The sequence below is a fragment of the Carcharodon carcharias genome, chromosome 21, assembly GCF_017639515.1.
Source record: "Carcharodon carcharias isolate sCarCar2 chromosome 21, sCarCar2.pri, whole genome shotgun sequence".
In the NCBI taxonomy this organism is placed as follows: domain Eukaryota; kingdom Metazoa; phylum Chordata; class Chondrichthyes; order Lamniformes; family Lamnidae; genus Carcharodon; species Carcharodon carcharias.
In genome coordinates, this window is record NC_054487.1 from 85,753,689 (window position 1) to 85,780,577 (window position 26,889).

The 26,889-nt window shown below is 42.8% G+C and overlaps 1 protein-coding gene across 1 annotated transcript in view; it reads left to right on the forward strand.

Annotated features, from left to right (window-relative positions):
* The window catches only part of LOC121293084 (myosin-binding protein C, cardiac-type-like), a 26,753-nt gene extending 5,010 nt beyond the window's left edge, over positions 1-21,743 (forward strand). The window contains exons 2-4 of the mRNA XM_041215680.1: positions 14,968-15,234; positions 19,554-19,649; positions 21,712-21,743. Of these exons, the coding sequence (XP_041071614.1) occupies positions 14,968-15,234; positions 19,554-19,649; positions 21,712-21,743 (395 nt within the window). The remainder of the gene's footprint in view (positions 1-14,967; positions 15,235-19,553; positions 19,650-21,711) is intronic.
* Positions 21,744-26,889: the final 5,146 nt, after the last annotated feature.

Below are 26,889 nucleotides of genomic sequence, written 5' to 3' on the forward strand. Positions count from 1 at the left end.
AGGGTCAGTACTGAGGGAGTGCTGCACTGTCGAAGTGTCAGTAGTGAGGGAGCGCTGTACTGTTGGAGGGTCGGTATTCAGGGAGTGTAGCACTGTCAGAGGGTCAGTGTTGAGGGAGCGCTGCGCTGTCAGAAGATCAGTACTGAGGGAGTGCTGCACTGTCGGAGGGTCAGTAGTGAGGGAGTGCTGTACTGTTGGAGGGTCAGTATTTAGGGAGTGTAGCACAGTCGGAGGGTCAGCGTTGAGGGATTGTTGCGCTGTCAGAAGGTCAGTACTGAGGGTGCGCTGCGCTGTCAGAAGGTCAGTACTGAGGGAGCACTGCACTGTCGGAGGAGCTGTACTTTGATCGAGATTTTACCCAAGGCTTATATAAAAAAAATGATAGCACTATTTCTAAGAGCAGGAGTACTCCCCAGTATTCTGACCAATATTGATCCCCCAATCAACATCATTAAAATCAGATTATCCAGTCATTGTTATTTGTGGGAGTTTGCTGTGCTTCCTACATTACAACAGTGATGACACTTCAAAAGTACCTCATTGGTTGTGAAGCACTTTGAGACAATCTGAGCTGGCGAAAGGTCCTATGTAACTGCACGTCTTTCTTTCTTTTCCGCCTCTTCTCTTCCCATCTCGCCTACATTCTTCAAACATTTTAAAGGAAGGGGAGAGGACACAGCTGTGCAAATCCACCCTGTCTGGCAGAAAGAGTCTCTGTTTCTCGTGGTTATAAATTTGAGAACGCTGTAGATTTGGAAGCCTTTTTTTGTGAACCAATTTTAGTAGACTGATTCAGATTGGATTACGTGCCCTCTGTTACTTGTCAGCACCCTATATTGAGTAGCAGCAGGCCAGTGTGCTTCGACCGGCTGCTGCCTGTCACTATTTCCCTAGGCGTTGACAGCTCTTCAGGACTAATGAAATCCCACAGCAGTCTTTCAACCCAACCGCATCAGGGACAGAGTGTAAAGATAAACTGCATGAAGCGAACTGGGAGTGAAGCTCCCTCAGAGGGGGTATTCTGTTACCATCTCTGTTGGACGTCAGCTGTGGCTCTGTGGGGACCGCTCTTGAATCAACGAATTATGGGCTCAAGTCTCACTCCAGTGATTTTGATCACAAAGTGCAGGCTGACACTCCTAGTGCAATACTAAGGGAGTGCCGCACTGTCAGAGGTACAATCTTTCAGATGAGATGGTAAACTGAGACCCTGTTTTCCCTCTCAGGTGAGATATAACACAGCACAATTTAAAAGAAGAGTAGCGGAACTCTCCCTTGTTCTGGCTCAGTGTTTATCCCACAGCCAGCGACACTGAAAACAGATTATCTGGTCATTTGTACATCGCTGGTTGTGGGAGCTTCCTGTGCACAAATTAGCAGCTGCACTTCCTACATTACAACAGTGACTACATTTCAAAAAGCACTTCATAGCCAATGAAGCGCTATGGGATATCTTGAGGGGTTGTGAAAGGCATTATATCAACGCAAGCTCCTTCCACTTTCCATTTATTTCTCAATGACAACATGAGCTCTTTGAAAAATACATTTGTGCTGCACAAAATTCAGAAGAGATCACCAAACTAAATTCTTTTACATTGAATGAAACACATTCCAATATAAGAGTGTTGAAAGTGCCTGTGAGCTGGCAAAGTTAGCCTGAGTGTTTGGAGAGCAATTGATTGTGGGGAGGGTTACTTAGTCAATGGTAGAGAGTATATGTATTGTTGATATTACCTGTTGGGGCAGTACAGTTAACTCCTTCCTCACATACAGCTCCACCATCCCCCACCCCAATATCATCACTGCAAACCTCTCACCTGCCCAGTTCGGGAGTCCCTGCCTTAAGATGATGTTAGCGAATCCCTCAAACGCCAGTCACAGTTCATTGGCTTGATGTACTACTGCACAATCTGTGCTACTGTGCGATCCAATCTAGTGGGTAAGTGCCCCAATTTTAACTCTGGGCTGGTGGGTAGTGAGGTTGTATTGGAAACTCACCCGCTGTCCCAGAAATGAGGCCTGGGTAGGGCTACCACCTATCCAGGAATGCCCTCGAGTCTCCTGGACACAAAAAGCAAAACCCACATGGAAGGTCATGGGGTCATAATATGGTTGTCTAACTGAGTGGGGTGGTGAGGTGATTAGGGGGATGGGGGTGGTCTCATGTTTAGGAAGCAGGTGGGGTATGTGGAGTTTTTGTAATAATATAGAGACACCAGTCACTCATAAGAGATTGGAAGACATATTCTGGGTTAGTTTATTAAGACTAGGCACATGAGAACAGATATGCATGGATAGAAAGCTGGAAGACATCAGAGCTGCAGAGTTTTGTGTATTTGTGTGTCTGTGTGTGCGAGTGCTCTGCTGAAAAACAAAAGCAAAACTAAAACTGGATCACATGACACACTTTCTTCACGTGATGTCATGCTGCAATCTCTTAAAGGCATATTACAACAGGGGAGGCAGCGAGTTGGGGGAGGGTGTGGTGGGGTGCGGAAGGAAGTCACTTTACCTCCCTGCGTGAAGCATTTGTGCTTTCTTGGCCCAATGAGGCAAGTACTTAAATTAAAGTTCCCTTGCTTGTTCCGGCCCTGGTTCAACTTCCCTGTGTCTTAATAGCCCCAACAGTGAGCCCCATGCTGGCCGTCAGTTAAGATTGCAGTTGGGGTCCCAACGAAATCATCAGGACCTGACATGCATACCCCGTGAGGTTAGAATGGATGCCCCTTGCCGTCTGCTCAGTAGAGCAGCTTCTGTAGTGTACAATTGTTCTGTGTTTGACTATGTAAGTCTGGTAATGATCAATGCTGACTGTGTTTGATTGGTTAAGCCTGGGTGTTGACTCAGAGAAAAGTAAACAGACACCACAGAGGGAGCTAGAGTTGCTAAAAACATGACAGGGCAGATATATAAAAAAACTCTGTAAATTAAGTTGTTGCACACTTAGAAATTAGTGCCATCTCTGCATTACCCTGAGGAAAACCAATAATATAAAATATGCAATAGGCTCAATTGCAGGACATTGAGTTTCTGGATGCTTTCTGCAAGGTAATCTTAACTGCCAGGTGGGTTAAAATCACCCTTCTTGACTCAGGAATATACTAAACCATTCCATACTCTTAGTTGGGAAAGTTGGCCTTGGGGTCAGAGATGGGCTGCAGTATTGATTCTCTCCCCTGTGAGAGTTGTTCCCCATGGGATTTTTTTTTTTTCCATTCGTTCATAGGATGTGGGCATCACTGGTTAGGCCAGCATTTATTGCCCATCCCTATGGACAATCCCTTGTTCTGAGGGCATTTAAGAGTCAACCACATTGCTGTGGATCTGGAGTCACATTTAGGCCAGACCAGGTAAGGATGGCAGATTTCCTTCCCTATAGGGCATTAGTGAACCGGATGGGGTTTTTTGTGACAATCAGCAATGGTTTTGTGGTCATCATCAGATTTTTAACTCCAGGTTTTTGTTGGATTCAAATCTTGCCACCTGCCTTGGTGGGATTCAAACCCAGGTCCCTGGAGGATTACCCTGGGTCTCTGGAATACTAGTCCAGTGATAATACCACTCTGCCACTGCCTCCCCGAGTTACCCCTACTAGTTCACCCACATTACAAACCTGTTTTACTTCTTTAATTAAATAATTTACAACCCCCTTTCAATACTCATGCGGTCTTGAGTTTTAAAATTATTTACCTCGTTTGTCACATCTATGCAATAATCCCATTTAAAAGAATTGATGCAGGTCAATAGACCATAAAAATACAAACAAAGCACCTTTGGTTCATTTCTAGAAGGGTAAAATGTTGGTTAGAATGTGCTTGCAGTGCTGTGAACAGTTCTGATCTTTATATTATAACGAGGATATAGAGTGGAAGCTGACAAAAAGATTCATAAGAATGATACCTGGACTGTGAAGTTATAATGCTCAGGAAAGACTGAACAGGGTGATGCTCATTTTTCCAGAAAGAAGAGGGCTGAGGGACGACCCAATAGAGGTTTTTTAAAAAAATTATGAAAGAGTGGTTGCAAGTATAAGACAGTCACTAATAAATCCCACCGAGAATTCAGGAGAAACTTCTTCACCCAGGGAGTGGTGAGACTATGGAACTCACTACCACAGGAAGTGGTTGAGGTGAATAGTATAGACATATTTAAGGGGGAGTTGGATAAACTCTTGAGGGAGAAAGGAACAGAAGGAGGTGCTGCATGATAAGATAGGAGGAGGCTCATGCGGAGCATGAACACTAGCATCAATCAGTTGCGGCAAATCGCCTGTTTCTGTGGCTTCTAGATTCTTCTAATGGCTTTCTGAACCAGCATGTGAGAAGCTGAGAATTTAAAAAGTGCATTTTGCAAGTTCAAACTGCCCCACCAAAACCTGTAAAATAATAAATTAATTTCCCAGGTCCATCCAATGCCAGCCTGCATTCCGAGTCAGGATTACATTGGCAGAAGAGCCAATTCATAACTGTCTCAAACCTGTCCTAATTTCATCATTATCGAGCGTGTTATTTGGCAGTGTTTTGAGTGGGCGCCATGTCAAGTTTTTGGATATGGACAACTCATTCTAAAGATCCGAGAGCATGATTCAAAAGAAAAGCAGGAAGTTCTTCCCAGTGTTGTGATCAATATTTATCCTTCAACCAACAGCACCTAGAAAAAATCTTCTTACTTATTGCATTACTGTTTGTGGGATCTTGCTGTGCACAAATTGACTGCTGCGCTTCCTACATTTCAACAGTGACTATACTTCAGAAAGTACTTCATTGGCTGTAAAATGCTTCCTAAGGCCATGAAAGATGCGTTTATAAATAAAAGTTCTTGCTTTCTTTCATTGCTGACCTTCAAAGACACATGCTAGATAGATGAATTGATAGAGGAGGAAAGTCAATGTGAAATATTTTCTTTCCCTTTCCTTGCCAAAGTGGGATCCTGTGCTGGGCCCAACTCCACTTGTCCCAGTATTGATGTGTAGTCTGTTTTCTTTAGCTCATGAAACAATTTCTCCTGTATTCATTGATACCTTGGCTCATCTCCAGCTGTTGACAGGGTCCCTTCAGAATTGCTGGCATCCTGTTGTGAGACGACAGCTGAGAGCTCTGCTCCCTGTTCCAGCTATTAACCGACACTAGTCGAAGGTGACCTTCCTTCTAAGTTCTCAGGCGGGATTCACAGGGACTGTCAGTTATGCACGATGGTATCTGCCACATCATTGCCATATGATTCATGTTCATGTGCTGAAACTGTTCACTTTAGCTGAAACGTTGGGAAATAGGGAAGTGTGAGCCTTTGTCCTGACTGATATCAGGTCTGATTTGTTGAGTTCAAAGTTAAGCACCATTTTGGGACAGGGTAGCTGAGTAATATGAGATATGTGTGATGTTCATGCGAGGAACAGGTGACTGTGGATCTGAAAACTCTTCATCACTGGGGTTTTCCTTGAGCCTTGCCTGGGTCTGTCCTGGACCCATTGATAGAGATTGATTGCTGTGGTTAGTCAACAACTCCATTATCGCTGTATCATCTGACTACCAGGATGGTAGAAGGTGATCTAGTTTTTAATGTCTGGTGATTCCTATGTTCTTTTCCAAGAGTGAAATCACATTCTGAATCCAACATAGGAACGAATTGAAAAAGACAGCTGTCCTAAAATCTGGAAAGATGGAGCGAGGGTTATGCAAGTTGGAAGTTCTCTGAGAAGAGCCAAGGGCATCATACATTCATTTTGTGTCTCAAGCTCTTCTTAGTTTCTTCAGTGTTTACCAGGGCAGGATGAACTCGAGAACGCCACAGAAATTACTGTGGCATGTATTAATACAACACTCTTTCCCCCCAAAAATATATTTCATTCGTAAAACTTGTAAATGTACATTACATTAAAGTTCAAATTTAAGATCCAATACATTGCAATACAGCTCAATTCAATACAGTACATTGCACTCGGAGCTGCCTCTCTATACATAACTACATGTTATATTTACAATATATATTTATATTTCATGTCAAACATTCTCTGGTGCATACAAACGAAGGGGTTTTACATGGATTCTATGTACTATTGCAAGAGAGCCTTAGATGGTGGCTCTCCCCCAGTGAGCCTTTGTGGTGACTGATGCAGCACGTCATCCTGGACCTTGGAATGTTCCAGTCTGCAACACTAAGTCATGGGCAGCTCATGACACTGGAAGACCAGAAAGCTCCAGACAGACAAAAGAGCGTCTTGCACCAAGTTGATGCTTGTCCAGTAGCAGCTGATGTTATAATAACATGCACTTCCAAAAATATACATGATTCATACAATTTGTACATGTACTTTATGTAACAATTCAAACTGACATTACATTACCATTTCTTTCAATACAGAATTTGACACTGAGCTGTCTCCCTACACTTACAACTATAAGTTATATTTACATTTCATGTCAAACGTTCTCTGGTTTGAAGAGCAGTTGCTTTATATATGGACAAACTCACAGACAACTGTCGCATAAACTGAAATCAAACTGATATCTGATTAATCTAATTGTTTCCTTTTTTGACGGTGGTGATGTATTGGCCAAGATACATGGGAAACGCCTTCTCCTTCTTCAGAAAGAGTGTCGGTTAACCTTATAGTTTTTTATGACAATTAAGTTGTCAACTGTAAGAGACCATAAGATTTAGAAGCAGAAGTAGGCCATTCGGCCCATTGAGTCTGCTCTGCCATTCAATGAGGTCATGGCTGATCTGATAATTTTCAACTCCACTTTCCTGCCTTTTCTCCATAACCCCTGATTCCCTTACTGATTAAAAATCTGCCTATCTCAGCCTTGAATATACTTAATGGTCCAGCCTCTACAGCCCTCTGCGGTAAAGAATTCCACAGATTCACTATCCTCTGAGGGAAGAAATTCCTCCTCATCTCTGTCTTAAATGGATGACCCCTTACTCTGAGATTATGCCGTCTGGTCCTAGACTCATCCACAAGGGGAAACCACCTCTCTGCAACTACCCTGTGAAACCCCCTAAGAATCTTATATGTTTCACTAAGGTCGCATCTCATTCTTCTAAACTCCAGTGAGTACAGGCCCAACCTACTCAACCTCTCCTCATAAGAAAATCCCTCCATACCTGGAATCAACCTAGTGAACCTTCTCTGGACTGCCTCCAATGCCAGTATATCTTTCTTTAGATAAGGGGACCAAAACTGTTCACAGTGTTCTAGGGGCAGAATTTTATAAGCCCACTCGCCGACACGTAAAATGATGCGCGGTGATGTCAGGGGGAACTCCTGATGTCACCGCGCCCCATTTAAATTTTCAGGAAGGCGGGAGCACAGCGAAATCAGCTGCATGTCCGCCGACCTGTCAATGGCCAATTGAGGCCAGTGACCGGGTCAATCAAGTAATTAAAGGACCTGCCCGTCCAACCTTAAGGCTGGCAGGCAGGCCGGGAGCTCCAGCAGGAACTAGAAAAAACATGAAACCTCATCCACCGGCGGGATGAGGTTTCGTGTAGGCTTTGAAAAAATTTTAATCAAGGTTTTGTAAAAACTATGGACATGTCCTAACTCATGTGACATGTAAGGGAAATTTTATTTTTTCTATTTTTATCTTTTTTACATTTACACCCAATCTCCCAAGGCTGCATTTAGCCTCAGGGAGATGAGTGTGCTCTTTAGTGCCCATGCGTGAAAGAGCACACTTGATTTCGGGAATCCCCCTGCCCGCACAGGGAGCGTATAGAAGCACACCTGTATGCGCCCGCCCTTCAACTTTCCCCCCGAATGGGGGCAATATTCAGCCCTAGGTGTGGTCTAACTAATGCCTTCTTTGGTTTTAGCAAGATTTCCCTATTTTTATACTCCATTCCCTTTGAAATAAAGGCCAACGTTCCATTTACCTTCCCCATTGTTATACACTTGATTTTCCAGGCAACTTTTCTTGCTTGTTTCTGACCCATGGTCCTCACTCCCAAACTGAATACTAAATTCTACCACATTATAGTCACTGTTTCCTAGGGAATCTTTTACTCTGAGATCATTTATTACACCTGCCTCGTAACACATTACCAGATCCAAAATAGCCTGATCCCTGGTTGGATTCACAACATATTGTTCTCGGAAACTGTCCCGAATACACTCCAGGAACTCTTCCACGTGGCTACTTCTGCCAATTTGATTTTCCAAATCTGCATGGAGTTTAAAGTCACCCATGATAAATGTACTGCCTTTTTTAAAAGCCCTCATTATCTTCTGATTTATTCTCTGCCCTACAGTATTCCTACTGTTAGGGGGCCTATAGACTACTCCCACCAGTGTCTTCTTCCCCTTGTTATTTCTTATCTCAACCCATATGGATTCTACATCTTCTGATCCAAGATCATTTCTTGCTATTGTACTTATTCCATCTCGTGCTAACAAAGCTACCCCACCACCCCTTCCTTCCTGCCTGACCTTTCCAAAAGTCACATACCCCTGAATATTTAGTTCCTAGGTTTGATCTCCTTGTGACCATGTCTCCGTAATGACTATAAGATCATACCCATTAACCTCTATTTGTGCCGTTTATTCATTTATTTGTTCTGAATACTACATATATTTAAGTAAAGAGCCATTAATTTTGCCTTTTTACCATTTTTTTCCCCCTTTGACCCTAACTACTGCTGTTTTTTTATGTTTGTACACTCTGTCCCTTCCTGTCACACTCTGGGTATCAGTATCTAAATAGTTGCCCTGCAATGCTGCCATATCCTTTTGCTTTGTTAGCCCAGGTATCCCCTCTCCAGAACCCTCCCCCACTCTATTTAGTTTAAAGCTCTCTCTACGGCCCTAGTTATTTGATTCGCCAGGACACTGGTCCCAGCTCAGTTCAAGTGAAGCCCATCCCAATGGAACAGCTCCCTTCTACCCCAGTATTGGTGCCAGTGCCCCATGAACTGAAACTCATTCCTCCCACACCAACCTCTGAGCCACGCATTTAACTCCTTGACTTTATTTACCTTATGCCAGTTTGCCCATGGCTCAGGTAGTAATCCTGAGGTTATGACCTTGGAGGTTCTGCTTATTAATTTAGCTCCTAACTGTTCCAATTCTTTCAGCAGAATGTCTTTCTAGTCCTATCAATGTTGTTGACCAACATGGATGACGACAACTGGATTCCCCCCTCCCCCTCCAAGTTCCTCTCCAGCCCTGAGGAGATATCCTTAACCCTGGCACCGGGCAGGCAACACAGCCTTCAGGACCCACGCTCATGACTGCAGAGAACATTATTTATCCCCCTAATTATACTGTCCCCTACCACTACAACGTTCCTATTTCCTCCCCCCACTTGAATGGCTCCCTGCACCATGGTGCTGTGGTCAGTTCGCTCTTCCTCCCTGCAGTCCCCACTCTTGTCCACACAGCTTGCAAGAAACTTGTAACTGTTGGACAGTTGCAGTGGCCAAGGCTCCTCGAAAGCTACCCCCTGGATCCCCTTACCCCCCTCACCTGCAGCCACATCCTCCTGTCCCTGATCACAGACCAAATTTGAATGACCTAACCTGAGGGGTGTGACCACCTCCTGGAGCAAGGAGGTCAGGTAACTTTCCCCCTCCCTGATGTGGTGCAATGACTGAACCTCGGACTCCAGCTCAACTCAGGTCCGAAGTTCCTCGAGCTGCAAACACTTGGTACAGATGTGTTCGCTCTGGATCACCTTAGTGTCCATTAGTTCCCACATGCTGTAGCAGCAACACATCACTGGTCCTGCCATCACTATCATATTTAATTTAATTTATTAATTAATTAATCTTGTATCTCTGCTCTCTACACTTGAAGAATCCCCTGCTCCTTACACTTTACTGTAACTATTTTTTTTACACCAGTATCAATCTTATGCTTAACAAGCTATTTTTAAGAGAAAGTGAGAAACAAGACTAGAGACCTAAACACAAACTAAAGACCTTACCTCTAGTTTAAAGACTAGAAGACTCACCAATCGTACTCACCAATCAGCTGCTTTCCCTGCACTTGCGTCATGTTGTGGTTCGTGACATCACTCCGCCACTGGTCTGACTGCAGGTAGGCCTCTCGATCCACACCTTTTATCCTCTCCTGCTCACCTCTCGAAAAGAATCAACCTTCATCACTTAGCAGATATTCACCAATTAACCAGCTTCTTCTCCTGTAACAGAGAACGTATCAATTCCCAGAGACTGAAAAAGCTTAGGCAAAAGCAACCAAGCACTTTGTTCCCTTCCTCTGCTTAACTCCCTGACATGCTCAACTCCGGCACCGATTTCTAGATGGCTAATATGAATATGAATTATCGACTGATCCATCTCGCTTACAATTATTATTGGTTTTATTTGGGCTGATCTTTAAGTTTCTGTGAGCCAACAGCCATTTCCAAATCAAGAGAACAGACAACCTGAGCCCTGTTTGCTATAAACGACATGCATTTACAACGGACCATTAATGTAATAAAATGTCCCAAGGAATTGTGCATGTTTGGTAGCCTAAACAGCAGTGCCTCAAGGGCCGCTGGAGACTGCCACCAGAAAGGAAAGTTTTTTTTGTTTTTTCTTGGCTTGTTGTGGTGTCAGAGAATCAGAGAATGATGAATGAGACCATTTAGCCTATCGTGCCTGTACTCTTTGAAAGAGCTATCCAATTAGCCCCACTTCTGTTCTCTCCCCTTAACACTGCAAATTTTCTCCCCTTCAAGTATTTATCCAATTCATTTTTGAAAGTTACCATTGAATTTCTTTCCACTGCTCTTTCAGGCAGAGCGTTCCATGTTATAAGATTCCACTGGTTCTTTAGCAAATCGCCTTAAGTTTGTGCCTTTTAGATACTGACCCTCCTGCCACTGGAAACCGTGGGGTTAGGAAGAACAGGAATGATCCTCCCGGCTTCACATTAATTCCGTAGATCATTGCTGGGAAACGCTTTCCTTTGGCCACCGCTCCTCTCAGCATCTGAAAACTGCTCCTTTGACATTATAGCACTTCCTCAGCACTTGACTCCAAGCACCATAAATTATTATTCTTTCTTTGTTTGTAAGATGTGGATAATCCCTCGTGCCCTTGGTGCACTAAAAGCCAACACATAGTGTGAAAATGCAGGAGTCACATACAGCTCAAAGGTTCCCTCCCCTAAAGGATTTCACTGAACCAGTTGGCTTTTTAACAACAATCTGGCAAGTTCCATTTTTGTCATATTTGCTGGTGCTTACCCACACTGGCTCAATTGAATTTCACAACAGAGATTATGAATTCACAGCTGCTGGGTTCCTAGTCCAGTACCATATGACCACGAGACTAACTTAAACTGAATTTATTTCTGTTGCTTTTAATGTATCTTTTACTCATTTTACAGTTCTGCAGCGCTGCCGAAATGCAGGTTTGAATTTGACATAATCAAGCTGTTTAAGGATTGGAGAGAGTTTCCAAAAGCAGAGACCAAAATGACCATGAGGCATAAAACTCTAAATTGTGAGAGAACCTTACAGAAGAAAAACTGATATCTTAGGGGAGAAAAGAGCAGAACATTGGTCTGGTATTTTAACGCAGAATCATGAAGCAAGTTGTTCCATTGCAAATGTGACCATGGAACTAGCGAAATATGAGAGCAATATCTGAGAAAAAAGCCACCAGGAGAGCTGCTACAGAAATGTAGTCACAAATGAAGGATAGATGTCTATGAAAAGTGCAGTGTGAAAGGTGTTGTGTGACTATTAGGTTATGAAACAGTTTGAAGGTTAGGAGGGTAAATATAGATAGGGATGAGCAGTGCTCGATGGAACTCAGGGCTTCCTATGCTATCGAGTCAGGAAAATGTCATATGTGGAATGCAGTTGTGTCAGGCTGGAATAATGTAAGCTGCAATGTTAGACTTTGCGTTCTGATGTTAGAGTCACAGAAGGATTCTACACAGCCCAAAGGTTCAGGCATTAATCACTCTCCTACCCCATCCAGGAAAATCAATAAGTAGAGAAGCAGTGGATGCTCACGCAAGTTATTCCTGGTATGTGGAAGCAATGAGCTGTATATATGGGGAACAATGCATGATCTCATCTTGTGCGCCTCAATCATATGTAGAGCAAAGGGAGTGCAAATTGTCACACTAAATTCTGATGCTTTGTCTTGGTAGAATCACATGAAATTACAGCGCCAAAACAGGCCATTTGGCCCAGCCAGTCCCTGCTGGTAGTTATCCTCCACATGAACAGTATCTTAATCCCATGTATCTGCTCCTGTTGCCATATTGCTATATGCCCTTTTTCTTCAACTGCTTTTCCTTAACCTATTCCTAAACATTAAGATGGTCTCTGTTTCAGTCGTTCACTCTGTCAGTCCAAACCAGTGACTGTTTATATTGTTACTCTAAGCTTATGTATTTCAATTCAATTTGGGAGGGGGGGGGTGCGGGGCCATTGTCAGGTTACACTGATTGGCATCACTCTTGATGGGGATGTCAGTTAACTAAAAGCTGTCACAACAATCAAACTTCTGTATATTTTTAGGAAACATGGGCACGTAAAAGTTAAAAAAGAACTGGTATTTCTATCGCTCCTTTCACAATCTCAGGAGGTCCCAAAGAGCTTCGCAGCTGGTGAAGTAGCTTTGGAGTTTATTCATTGATATAATGCAGGAAGCACGGCAGCCAATTTACACAGAGCAAGCTCTCACCAACAGAAATTAGATTATGGTCAGCTACTTTTGTGGGGAGATGATACTGCACTGGTAATGTCACTGGGCTACCAATTTAGAGAGCTGGGCCAATGCTTTGGGGGCACAGGTTCAAACCCCTCCTCGGCAGCTGGTTAAATTTAAATTCAATTAATAAAATCTGGAATTGAAGGCTGGTCTCAATGATGGTGACCATGAAACTACCATCGATTGTCATAAAAACCCATTTGGTTCACTAATGTCCTTTAAGGAAGGAAATCTGCCATCCTTACTTGGTCTGGCCTACATGTGACTTCAGACCCACAGCAATGTGGTTTATTCTTAACTGCCCTCTGAAATGGCCGAGCGAGCCACTCAATTCAAGTCCTTGCATCCCACATCCCACGAAGGAATTTAAAAAAAGTTTGTGATGTTGGAGGATAGTTATTGGCCAGATTGTCAGCAGGCATATGAGAACAGATTTTTTTAAAAAAACCTGCAGAGATCAGCCAATTCACGAGTACAGGAACATTTATTTTTATGTCGACTAATTTTGCAAGCTAGATTTTATGCTGTATTCTGGAAATTAATCACCTATTCAAAGTATAAACCTACCTGTGCTATTGTGCTTGACACTGTATTTGCACAGCTGTTATGGTGTTACTGTGAAGTGGCTTCCCAGCTCATACATGCTAAAAGGTTGTAGTGTAAATCCAGAGTAAATTCCATTGGGACTGCCTGGTGAGAGTCTCCCTGCAGAGTTGAGCTGCTTCCTGACTTCAGAATTACATTATGGCTTCTTAGTGTAGGAAGACAGGAATTACTAGATATAAAAAGACAAAGACTCACCCTTGTAGTCGCATGATGCAATGGTGATGAATTTGTTGGCTAATTGCAATCAGTCTCTACCAATGAGCCTACAATAGACCCAGACCATTTTCTTTTTATTCATTAATGGGATGTGGGCTTCGCGGCTGGGCCAGCATTTATTGCCCATTGCTAATTGCCCTTGAGAAGGTGGTGGTGAGCCACCTTCTTGAGCCGCTGCAGTCCATGTGGTGTAGGTACACCCACAGTGCTGTTAGGGAGGGAGTTCCAGGATTTTGTTCCAGCGACAGTGAAGGAACGGCGATATATTTCCAAGTCAGGATGGTGAGTGACTTGGAGGGGAACTTCCAGGTGGTGGTGTTCCCATGTGTCTGCTGCCCTTGTCCTTCTAGATGGTAGTGGTTGAGGGTTTGGAAGGTGCTGTCTAAGGAGCCTTGGTGAATTCCTGCAGTGCACCTTGCAGATGATACACACTGCTGCTACTGTGCATCGGTGGTGGAGGGAGTGAAAGTTTGTGGATGTGGTTCCAGTCAAGTGAGCTACTTTGTCTTGGATGGTGTCAAGCTTCTTGAATGTTGTTCGAACTGCACTCATCCAGGCAAGTGGGGAGTATTCCATCACACTCCTGACTTGTGCCTTGTAAATAGTGAACAGGCTTTGGGGAGTCAGGAGGTGAGTTACTCATCGCAGGATTCCTACCCTCTGAATGCTCTTGTAGCCACAGTATTTATATGGCTAGTCCAGTTCAGCTTCTGGTCAATGGTAACCCCCAGGATGTTGATAGTGGGGGATGTAGCGATGGTAATGCCATTGAACATCAAGGGGCAATGGTTGGATTCTTTCGTGTTGGAGATGGTCATTGCCTGGCATTTGTGTGGCGCGAATGTTACTTGCCACTTGTAAGCCCAAGTCTGGACATTGTCCAGGTCTTGCTGCATTTGGACATGGGCTGCTTCAGTATCTGAGGAGTCACAAATGGTGCTGAACATTGTGCATGAGGTGAGGAAAACCGTAAGTGGTGGAAAGCTTTGGGAACCAGAGATCCAAAGTTACTTATTCCTCCTGAGCTCACTACACTCGCTACACATCATGTCTCAACTTAGTCATACACTATATCCAAAAAAGTTATTTCCTGAAAGGAGTCAATGAAAAACAAAATTCTTTGCACCAGTGTAAATGTGGTGGAAGATGATAAACTAGGAAAATTAATGATTTGTCAGCACATATCAATTATGATGGAATTAAACTGAATGGCCTGACTCTATATTGTAAGTACTTCAAAATTATGTGATCTCCTACCAAAGGCAACAAAAATCAGTGAGCAAATCAACTTATTTAGAGTGGGAGAAAATCTGGGAAATTTCCTTCCGACCCTTCCTTGGCATTTGAGACTCAGCTAGGGGACCAATCATTTTCCAGTGTTTTCAAGTAATTTGAAATTGTGAATGGAATTTAGTTGGATATGATACAACTCACCATCATTGTACAATAATGGTTTTTGTCTCGTAGCATCTGCATTTACCAAGAAGCCAAAAACACTTGAGGTGACTGCTCGGAGTGCAGCAGAGTTTGTGGCTGAAACAGGCAAGGCAGATGCCAAAGTGAAATGGCAAAGAGATGGCAAAGACATTCAAGCAAGTGACAAATACGTGATTAAATCAGAAGGAGTGCAACACAGGCTCATAGTCAACAATGCAGCAAAGGAGGATGAAGTGGTGTACGCAGTCATTAGTGGTACTTCCAAAGTGAAATTTGAACTGAAAGTCAAACAGGAAGGTAGGGATGGAACTGATGGTTATTAGTGTTTTTGAGAATAATTCAATCACCTTCCTGCTCTTCATTTCTATACTGTGGTTGATTGACAGAAATACTATCACTCATGTTTAACATTGTTGTTGATGTCAAAAGTTTGTTGTGACATTATGTGACATTAATCTACGCAAGGAGCTGGGAGCTACACAACGAGTAATACATTTCGCCTCCTCTCCCCACTAGATCTTTTGTCAATTCCTTTAAATCTGTAACCTCTGTTTATTGACCCACTTGTCGATTTTTATTTTTCTCTGTCATAACCTCTCATCATCTTAAAAACTTCTATTAAATCACCTGTTAAACTTCTCCATTCCAAGGAGAACAATCCTAACTTTTCCAGCGTCTCCTCATTATCACTGCCTTTGTAATCCTCGGGAACACGTAGAACCATAGAAAGGTTATGGTGCAGAATGTGGCCAGTCGGTGCATCCAAACTACGCTGGAACATCTTTGCCCCATGACCCACATTCTCACGAGACGCAGCTTTTGCTAAATTGATAAATAAACTCCAAGCTGTAGAGCTAGCACAAAGCTAATGGTTCCTTTTTGAGCTTAAATCAGCCAATCCCCTTTGGAAGTGACTGAGATTTATGCACAAGCCCTGGGTTATGGAATGATTGGATTCCATGTTTCAAGCACGTAACACCCTTCGCAGACCCTGTTCCTATAGATGAGGGGAGAGGGCGAAACTAGTGTGAGGGATGGGAAGGGTGGAATAGTTCCTCAAAACAATTTCTTCCATTCAGTTTGTGTCCATGTGGGAAAACTGAGCCCCTGCATGCTTACCCTTTTGAAGATCAGTCGAGAATATGGATAAAACCCAACCCTCGTTAATGATGATCCCTGGTTTAAAGTTCCCATCTATCTGGAAATTTAATCTGTAATCATTCAATGTCAGACTTAAACTTCTGGCTGATTTATTTCTTTTCTATTTTTGGAACCAACATGTGTGATGCTGATGGCCCTCACGTCGAGTAGGTACCAGACATGATGTCATCACATACTTTGTGTGCACTCTCTCCCACTACTCCTGTCACCAGCCATTATATCATGTCAGAGTAAGCACTCCACTGAGTACTTTAAGAGCCTGAATTATAGTCATTATTAAGAGGACAACAATAGCCCACAGGCCATTGGGTCCAAGTTGAAAACTCAAGACGTGGGGAGAAATTATTTTCCCCACACAGTTAACAGACACAAGGATCTGATTTGAAAGTATTGAGGCAACCAACTCCTTTCAAGAGGGGTCAGAGGGGCTTTTTCTAAAAATGTGACTTCAAGATTGAGTGATAGTTGTAGACTTGGGTGGTCAAATATCCAGTGGGAGAGCACAGTTCAGCTCCCTCTGTGATCATGAAAGCACCTCTTCAGGAACAAGTCAGGATGAGAATTTCAAGTGATCACTTTTTATCTACTTGGTAGTTTTGCTTGTGTCTACTCACCCTCTTTCAGGTGATGACAGAGCACGTTTGCGCATTTCATGCACAGGCCCCCGCATATTGAGGAATCGGGCTAATACCATCCACCATTTTCCACCCATTGGAATTGTGGCCTGTGCACTCATTGGTTCCCAGTGTATGCTCATTGTGTGTGAGGCTCTGCCACAGGAGCGGCTAATCAGATAACCTAACCATATCATTTGGGAATAAAAATGAAATGTTCTGAATTAATCCGTCACATAATTCTTCCTTGTTTGATAGCTGTTTGTGTAACTTATAAACCTAAGAAAGAAGATAGGCTTGAATTTGCTGTTGAAATAATGGTGAGAGTAACAGTGTTAACTGTTACTAAGGTATCAGTTGGACAGCTATTTCCAGCTAGTTGCCCTGCTCCTTCTCAAGCTTTCTTACACCAATATCTCGCCAAGAGCTTCAGCATTGCAATGCATGGAGCAGCATGAAGTTCCCTTATTTGCATGACTGATACCCATTAAACTCATCAGACAAAGTTAGACCTTGTTCATTCTTGTGTAAGTACATTTTTTACAGCATGATAGGTCTTGATTACTGCCAAACAACCTCACTGGCCCTAAAAATTAACCCTTACCAGTGTGGAATATCATTCCTTTAAATATTAATTATTTTTGGAGACTAATTAAAATTTTTTTAAAAATTAACCTCTTCTTTCTTTCTCTTTTATCTCTTTCTCTTAATCTCATCTTTCTTTCCCTATCTTTATTTCTGTGCCTGATTTGGTGTTGAATTCACTATTCAAACTGACAATACCTGGTTCAGACTCTGTACTGCTCAGTAACAATCTGAGTATGAAAATATTGAGTTGTTTGCCCTGTTCACTCAGATCCCAGTTTTCCTGTTGAGAGAGGAGCACTGAAATGGCTCTCTAATTATCCTGGATTTATTTCCTTTATTCTTGCATAGGATGTAAGCATCAATGGCAAGGCCAGCATTTGTTGCCCATCCCTAATTGCCCTTGAACTGAGTGACTTGTTAGGCCATCTCAGAGAGCAATTAAGAGCCAGCCACATTGCCGTGGGTCTGGAGTCACATGTAGGCCAGACCAGGTAAGGATGGCAGATTTCCTTCACTACAGGGCATTAGTGAACCAGATGGGTTTTTACAACAATTGATGATAGTTTCATGGTCACCATTATTGAGACTAATTTTCAATTCCAGATTTATTAACCGAATTTAACATGCCACCCTGAGCATTAGGCTAGGTCTCTAGATTAATAACTTAGTGATATGACCACTACACCACCATCTCCCGCCAGTGCAAAAATCCAAGAAAAACCCAATCATTTTCTTTGCCACCTGCTGGCAGTACTCAGAGAATTAAAGCAACACTGGGAACTGTTTAAAAATATCAATGTGCTGCCACCACCCATCAGGGATGGGATTTATAATTGAGTGGCATTGCTCCCTCATAAATCACAGCGCTTAAAACTAGAATAACACTGACTACGGTTTCCACACTACAACATCAGTGCACCAGGCTTTAGCCAGGGTCAGAGTTGGTTCCCACGCTGTTGAATATGAAATATTGCTGAGCTGTGACTCTATTACTCAGTTAGCCATTGATAGATTTTTGATCCAACACTATACTTCAATAGTGAAAAAGGTCAATGGATATTGACTGCTGTCAGTAGTCCAACCAACCATGCTATAGGAGGTATATTTATGGAGTGTTAACGGGCTGCAAACCCTAGCGGAGAAGCTGTCATATTGCTGTAAAATCTCCATTGGTTTACTAATGTCCTTCAGGGAAGGGAACCTGCCTTCCTTTCTCAGTCTTGGACCAGACACGACTCTAGTCTGCCACTAAGTGAATAACTCCTAACTGCTCTTTGCAAAGGCTTGGCTACCACTCAGTTGGGAATATATGGCACAGGCCATTCAGCCCCTCAAGCTTGCTATTAATTGAGCTAGCATCTGCTGCTTTTAGTGGGGGAGAATTCCACACTTCTACCCCCACTTTGTGCGAAGAAATGTTTCTCTCCTGAATGGCCTGGTCTGACTTATGGCTGTGTTCTTTTACCCTTAACTCCCCAACCAGCATAAAAACTTTCTCTCTATCTACCCTATAAATTCCTTTCAAAATCTTAAAAGCCTCAGTCAAGTCACCTCTTAACCATCCAGTGAATACAAGCCTAGTTAATGTAATTTCTCCTCATAATCTAACCCTTGGAGCTCTGGTAACACTCTGCTAGATCTATGTCGCACCCCTTCTAAGGTCAATATGTCCTTCCTAAACCCCAGACCTGTGCTACTTTGTATCAAAGCACTCAGTTCAAGAGAAAAAACCTCACCAACTTCTTATGAGATGGGCAATAAGTATCAGCCTTGTCAGTGACACCCGTGAAAACGGATAAGAACAAAATTACTCTTGGGTTGGATACTTAATTTATTAATGGTTGCTTGGTAGTACAGAACTTGAATCTTGCTGAAAAGAGTCAAGTTGCTGAAATTTTTCATCTTGCACTTCAGGCCAAACACAAGAATGCCAAATTTCAAATAATCACAACAATTTATACCACAGAAGAAAAGGGTGCTGATTGGTTGGCACATTGACTGATGGCAATGCATTGGCCAATCAGAGTCGACTTGCCAACCAATCATCACCCATTTCTCCAGTAGTATAAACTGTTGTGATTATTTGAAATTTGGCATTCTTACATTTGTCCTGATGAGTGCAAGACGAGAAGCTTCAGCAACATGTCTCTCTTTTCAGTAAGATTTAACTTATTCCTTTGCACCTGTACTCCAGTGAACTTTGTCCTTTCTAGGAAAATCAATGGAAATGTTGCTTATGTATTTTTTTTGCAGAGGGAAAAGAGACTGCTGGAAGTCATGCAAACCCACCAGCAGCAGCACCAGCAGCAGCAGCACCCAAAGCACCAGCAGCAGCACCCAAAGCACCAGCAGCAGCACCCAAAGCACCAGCAGCAGCACCTAAAGCAGGTCAGTGAAACATTGAACCAGCTAAACGTTCTCACTGAGATTACTATTTACCATAGAGAACATGGTTTATGCAAAGTAATGATTAACCTAATGGTCACATTAGAAATTGTTGACCATGATTTATATCCAATCATTACTGATCATAGAATCATTGAACAAAGATCATAACTTATGAATTATAGAACCATTGAATCAATGAATTATAGGTCACAGATTTTAGGAAGAACACCTGACTGGCTGGAGTCATACCAAGAACAAAGGTGACAATGTTCAGTCCCATTTACAGCCCTTCTGACAAGCAATTTGTGCCTGCTTGCAGCAAGACCTGGACAACATTCAGACTTAGATGTGTCATACTTGTTTTATGATGCTGCTGTGAAACACTCTGGAACATTTTATTACATTAATGGCACTATATAAATATAAGATGTTGTTGTAGTAGTAGTTAGGGGAGGTGGTAGCATAGCAGTATTGTCACTGGACTAGTATTCCAGAGACCCAGGGTAATGCTCCGGAGCCTCGAGTTCAAATTCCACCATGGTAGATGGTGAAATTTGGATCAATAAAAATTTCGAATTAAAAGTCTGATGATGACCACGAAACCATTGCCAATTGTCGTAAAAACCCATCTGGTTCACTAATATCCTTTAGGGAAGAAAATTTGCCGTCCTTACCTGGTTTGGCCTATATGTGATTCCAGACCCACAGCCGTGTGGTTGACTCTTAAATGCCCTCTGAACAAGGGCAGTTAGGGATGGGCAATAAATGCTGGCCTAGCCAGAGATGCCCACATCCCATGAACGAATAAAAAAAAACGTGGCAATTAAGTAACATTCACCCCACACAAGTGCCGGGCAATGACATCCTCCAACAAGAGAGTGTCTAACCATCTCCCCTTGACATCTGATGGCATTAACCTTAACTATCAACATCCTGGGGGTTACCATTGACCAGAAACTGAACTAGCCATTTAAATATTGCCAGGATGAGGTGCAGCTCCAACAACTTTCAAGAAACCCGACACCATCCAGGACAAAGAAACTCACTGGGTTGCCATCCCGCCATAGAATTGTAGAATCACAGATCATGGAATGTAGCAGTATAGAAGGTAGCCATTCAAAATATCCTGCCTTTCCATTCATCACTGTGATGATCTTTTATAGCTTCTATTGAGCCCATACTGTTCTACATAAGAAAAAAGGAGCTGGAGAAGACCATTTGGCCCCTCAAGTATGCTCCACCATTCAGCAAAATCATAGCTGATCTTCTACTTCAAGTTTACTTTCTTGCCTTATCCCCCATCTCTCTTGATTCTCCTAGAGTCCAAAAATCTCTCGATCTCAGTTTTGAATATACTAAATGACTGAGTAACCACAGCTGTCTGGGTTGGAGAATTCCAACGATTCACAACCATCTGAGTGAATAATTCTTTCCTCATCTCAGTCCAAAGTGGCTGACTCCTTATCGTGAGACTATGGCCCCCTTAGTTCTAGACACCTTAACAACCTCTCAACATCTAACCCTATCAAGTGCTCTCAGAATTTCATATGTTTCAATGAGATCATCTCTCATGCTTCTAAGCTCTAGTGAATATCGACCTTGACTGCTCAATCTCTCCCCATTAGAAAAACTCCTCATCCCAGGAATTAGTTTAGTGAACCATTGTTGTACTCCCTCAAAGGCAGGTGTATCCTGCCTTGGGTATGAGACCTAAACTGTACACCATACTCCAGGTGCCGTCTCACCAAAACCCTGTGCAGTTGCAGCAAGACTTCCCTACTCCTGTCCTCCAGACCCCTTGTAATAAAGGATACCAAACCATTTACCTTCCTAATTGCTTGCATGTTAACTTTCTGTGATTTGTGTATAAGGACACCCAAAGCCCTCTGATTGTAATTTTGGTGAGCTGTTTCTAGGTCATTCAACCCACGAGCTTGTATTTGGATTATCTGTTGTTTTTTGATTGTTCATCCTCTTATGTTCCAATTCTACTAAAATGCTAACTTACCTTTCCGTTTTCCAGTTCTGAAGCCAATTTTCTGGCTAAAGTGTTAACCTGACGTTTCTCTCTCTCTCTCCATATGTCAGCTGCGGTTTCCTGTTCTCACCAACCTGGGGTTTTCCTGTCTGCTGAGCTAAATGACGGAAAACATTTCTGACCTATAATTATACAAGCAGAAAATCTCAGTATCTGACTGACCTCCTTCATGGGGAGAAGTTTCTCCCTGTTGGACGTGCTGGTCGGGACCGGGACCGATCACCGCCCGCAATCAGCAGCGTGCCGCCATTTTACGCGGGCGGGCCACTTAAGGCCCACCCAGCGTGACGCCCACCCAGATGCGCTTAGCACTACCTGTGGGGGTGGGGGGGGGGGGGTGGGGGTTGGTGGTGGTGGGGGTGGGGAGGAGGGGCCTACGCTCTCTTACCCCGCATCAGAAATCTCCCTGGAGATTCATTTCATTATGAAAGATTGAAAAAAAGGATTTAAAAAATTATTCAGACGTGTCCCCTCATGTGACAGTGTCACATGTTTATGAATTTTGATTAAAAAAATTTCATTTCATTAATAAATCCTTCACGAGGACTCATCCCGCCCGTGGATGAGGTTTCAAGAGAAATGCGAATGCCACCTGGGCTTTTCGTCTGCCCCCCGCCCCCCCCCCCGACCTTAAGGGCAGCCCTGACAGTTACGTCACTTAGTTCATTAATGGCCTAAACTGGCCTTTGACAGTTCGGCAGGCGCGCAGCCAACTCTGGTGCCCACCCGCCGGACTGAAGTTTGGAATGACGCGTGGTGACATTCGGACATGCGCCCGATGTCGCTGCACACCATTTTATACCTTGGCGTGTGGGTCTCACCCCCGCATGCTGAACAGAAGATTCTGCCCGCTGTGTTTCCTGTCCTTTGTCTCAAATTTTCGGTCCTTTTTATGTATTTGAAACAATACAACTCACTGAATAAAAGTCAGATAAGAGGATCACAGTTTTAAAAAAATTACTTACTCAGTAGCTTATTGACTGGGTTAACATCACACGAAGAGGAGTTTAGTATAAGTAGTTTAGAAAGAAGAAATTTGCATTTATATTGCACTTTTCATGACTTAAAACATTTACAGCCAATGAAGTACTTTTGAAGACTAGTCACTGTTGCAATGTAGGAAATGCAGCAGCCAATTTGCACACAGCAAGATCCCATGACAGCAAAATCATCAGATCAGATGATCAGGTGTTGGTTGAATGAGGACTGTTGGTCAGGACACCAGCATGAACTCCCCTCCAAAATTGTGCCATGGGTGGGATCTTTTACTTCCGCCAGAGAGGGCAGATCTGGGCCTATTTAATACAACCAAAAGACAGCACCACTCGTAGTGCAGCACTCCCTCAGCACTGTACTGGAATGTCAAACTTGATTGGGTGCCCAAGTCTGTGGAGTGGAACTGAACCCATGACCTCCCAACTCAAAGGTGAAAGGTGGATACCCACATGGCTGACACCTTGTAAAAATTTAACAGTGTCACACAGAGAATCTTCTTCCCAGGAAGGAGATGGATAATAACATCAGGGATTTTAAGAAGGAGTTGGGAAGGGATTTGGTGAGGAAGTTAGCTTATCAGTGATATCAGCGGAGAGCTACGTGTTCTGAGTTTGAACGAGTTGGGTCAAAATTATCTTTTCTGCTCTTGTACATTCCTATGTAACTGGAGGTAAGGTTGTAGGTTGTATTCATCTTATTAATGCATATTAGTACAATTTGAATAAGTATGGGATTTATCAGACGATAAAATAATTACATTGGGTGCCTAATTTGTTTTCAGAACAAAAGGAAGATGTCTCAGCAAACAGTACAGGTTAGTGCAATACTGTTCTGCTGGTATACCTACTGAAACTATTAACCTATAGTAAAACACAGTTGGACTGGAGTAGAATACCGTGTTGTGTACCACTCCTTTCAAATTCACTTAACTAAATGGTGTCACTTTCCTCAGCAGATAATGTTAATATTTTTCTACCGTTTCTTTGCTTGCTCTTCTAATATGTCTTTGCACCTCACAGTATTCATCAGACCTTGAAACTGTGGAAATCAACCCTTTCATTAAGTGAAGGGGCATTAACTGCACTGAATGCACAGATTACTGTTCATTGTGTCTAACTATGTACCTGGTTTATCTTTCTCACGCAGGTTATTTGAGGTTTGCAGACTGTTGTGCCCCGGTTTGGCTTCATGTTGCAAGTCAAAGACAGGCCCAATTTTAACCCATTCAAAATCTATTTACTGACCCAGAGTTAAAATTGGGCCCCAGGAATAAGAAAGCATGTGTGAAATGATAGAGTGGGAGACAATTTCTGCAGGGCAGTAATGGATAGGACAGGTTTTCCCAAGCAGAGCTTAGTTAAAATTGAGGGATTTAAAAAATATTCTTTCATGGGTTGTGAGTATTGCTGGCTAAGCCAGAATTTATTGCCCATCCCTAATTGCCCTTAAGAAGGTGGTGGTGAGCTGCCTTCTTGAGCCGCTGCAGTCCATGTGGTGTAGGTACACCCACAGTGCTGTTAGGGAGGGAGTTCCAGGATTTTGACCCAGTGACAGTGAAGGAAGTTTAGTCTCAATGTTCAATGGACAGCCTAGTCTGTTCATTAGATTTTAAAATCACATCCCCATTATAATTCGAAACTCGTAGGGAGCAGGTATCTGTTTTCAGCTGTGGGCCAGGATCTGGTGGAGTGGATCACTCCAATTGGATGGAAATCAGACATGTTTTACAGCAGGCACTTGGATAGATAACCAGCTAATGGTTTGCGAAGAGGTTTCAGTTCCCATCCACATCCCAGTCCTACCATAATTGCAGATTAAACCCAGAATGAGAGCAAGATCTGTGGCCAAGGATAAAGGAGTGAGACTGCTTGGAAAGTGCTTGGAGAGGGGGATTGATCCTTATTTTGGCGTGAAGCAGAAACCACTTTGTGCCCATTCCAAACTTGTAATGACCCAGTTAGGGGTTTGTTTTAAAAAGTAGAGGAAATTTGAAATCTCAGTTACTTGCTAAGAGAATAAAACCACAAGGTACCATTAAACAAACAGAAGAATTTTACCATTCAAGAGTCGACAAAGTAAACACTGAATATTATCTATCTTATACTCTAACATCCAGAATTAAAATGAGGTAAATATCAATTAGCAGACAAACTACAGTCAAACACAAACCACAGACTGCACATCAAATAGCAGACGCATCTAAGACAGATCCCATGAACTTTCTCAGCAACCCACCCGGACATAAGCACTCACTGTGAGTCACAAAGATCCTTTAAAACTCTGTCTCCATCACAAGGAATTTCAGCTCCTCCCTTTAGAGATTATAGCCTTGATTTCCCTTCAACAGCTGCTCCAACTCAGACTGCCACACTGACCGCTTGCCTTCCTGCATGGTTTGCCAGTCTGACAGAGGGGATCCCCAACCTACTCTAGAACCTGCCCAACTGAATCAATAGAATGAAAATCGGGCAGGATCAATGTAAATTCCACCAGATGCGGTGAAGACCGAGACTTATCTTTCCACACCTGAGGCTGTCAGTGAGATCTCTGCATAGATGTGTTATCACTCAGGAGCATGTTAATATTAATATACTGGGCTTGACCAGGATCACAGAGTTGGACTTTATATATGGAAGATAAGATTTGTGTGGCAGTGTAGAGAAATTATGGATCGAGTGCGGAGCCTATGACCTGTGTCAGGACCTGAGTGAGATATGTTTGCTCTGTTTTCAGCTTGCATGTAAAGAAGTTACTTTCAAATGTGTCTAGTCACACACCAGTGAATCTTGGAAATTAGAATGGGTGATCCCAGAACCAGATTAGGATTCTCAGAGCTCCGGACACCATTACCATACACATGCTGCTGTACAATTACTCCCAACTCATTAAAACACAAAAATGTAGTAAAATGTGTGCAAATCTTGGCTTATACAGTACATTATTGATAAAAGCAAATCTTATCACAATAGGCTATGCTTAAATTAAACTGATCCAATGGTTTATGGAGTTTTTATGTTTTATTATTAGTTTTATGGGGTGGGGGAATTATATTTAGCTAAGATCCTTGGGAAGAGGCTCCTGTGTTAGTCCGTCCCCAACAATGCATAATTTTGGAATTGAACGACAGTTTAATCTTGTCTTTTAGGAAAATGCCCTTAAGTGTCTTCCATTTTGCATTTTAACTATGTCTGTTGTTGCATGTTTACCTGTATATATGTGTGCGTGTGTGTCAGTGTGTGTGCGTGTGTGTGTGTGTGTGTGTGTGTGTATGTATATCTGTGTATGTATATATCGGTTGTGTCCCTGTGTATGTTGTGTAGTGTTAACTTTCCAAGGGCTTTTCAATGTCTTCAGGACATGGTCTTGTTGCTGAAAAAGGTGAAGATCAGTCAACTAAAGCAGCATCAGGAGGTTAGGCGACTGCTTGATTAGTATCTGTATGTTTGAATGTCAAATTCCTGACTGAACTCATGGATTAACCAATAACTGCAGTGTGATTAACTAAGTGTTGTAGTAGAGATGATCATGGTAGCCACTTACTTTCACTATTGAATTGAACTCGTTCATCATCTCATTAGCAGTTTATTTCTACCAGAATGAAGTAGTTACTTGCTGGGTTAAAGCCTGGCCCTCAATAACCTTGACAGGGAAATTATCCATTTCATCGAAAGGATTCATAAGTTTATACCCGGTTAAGAAAGATACTGGGGGTTCATTATCCAATTAGCATTTGCTCTCTGATCCTCGACTTAACGATTGGCTAAAAGTGACCGAGAGGGACCAATAAGCAGAAATAATTCATAAAGAGCGGAAGTGTGTTACATTGGTAAATCGTTTGTCGTCCCTTGAGGGGGTTTTGTGAACTCAGTTGTCACTTGCTCAAGGGAAAACCCAGAAACCGATGTCTGTACGTTGTAGGTCAAGAGATTAAGGACCTCTCTAAAGTGAACCCTTCTCTCTCTGAGACCAACCACGAGGAGAGGTAGAGGAAAAGGTTTGAAGATCTGCAGCTGAATGCCGCACTGAGGAAAGTGGACACGAGGGTCAAGAAGTCTTCTGAGAAAGATCGAGTCTAAGGAGCCAGCAGAGTTGCCGTGGGAGTATGTGAATCATTGGTGAAGCCTGCTAATCTAGAGAAAGGTTAGACCCTGAGCCATACAGATGAAG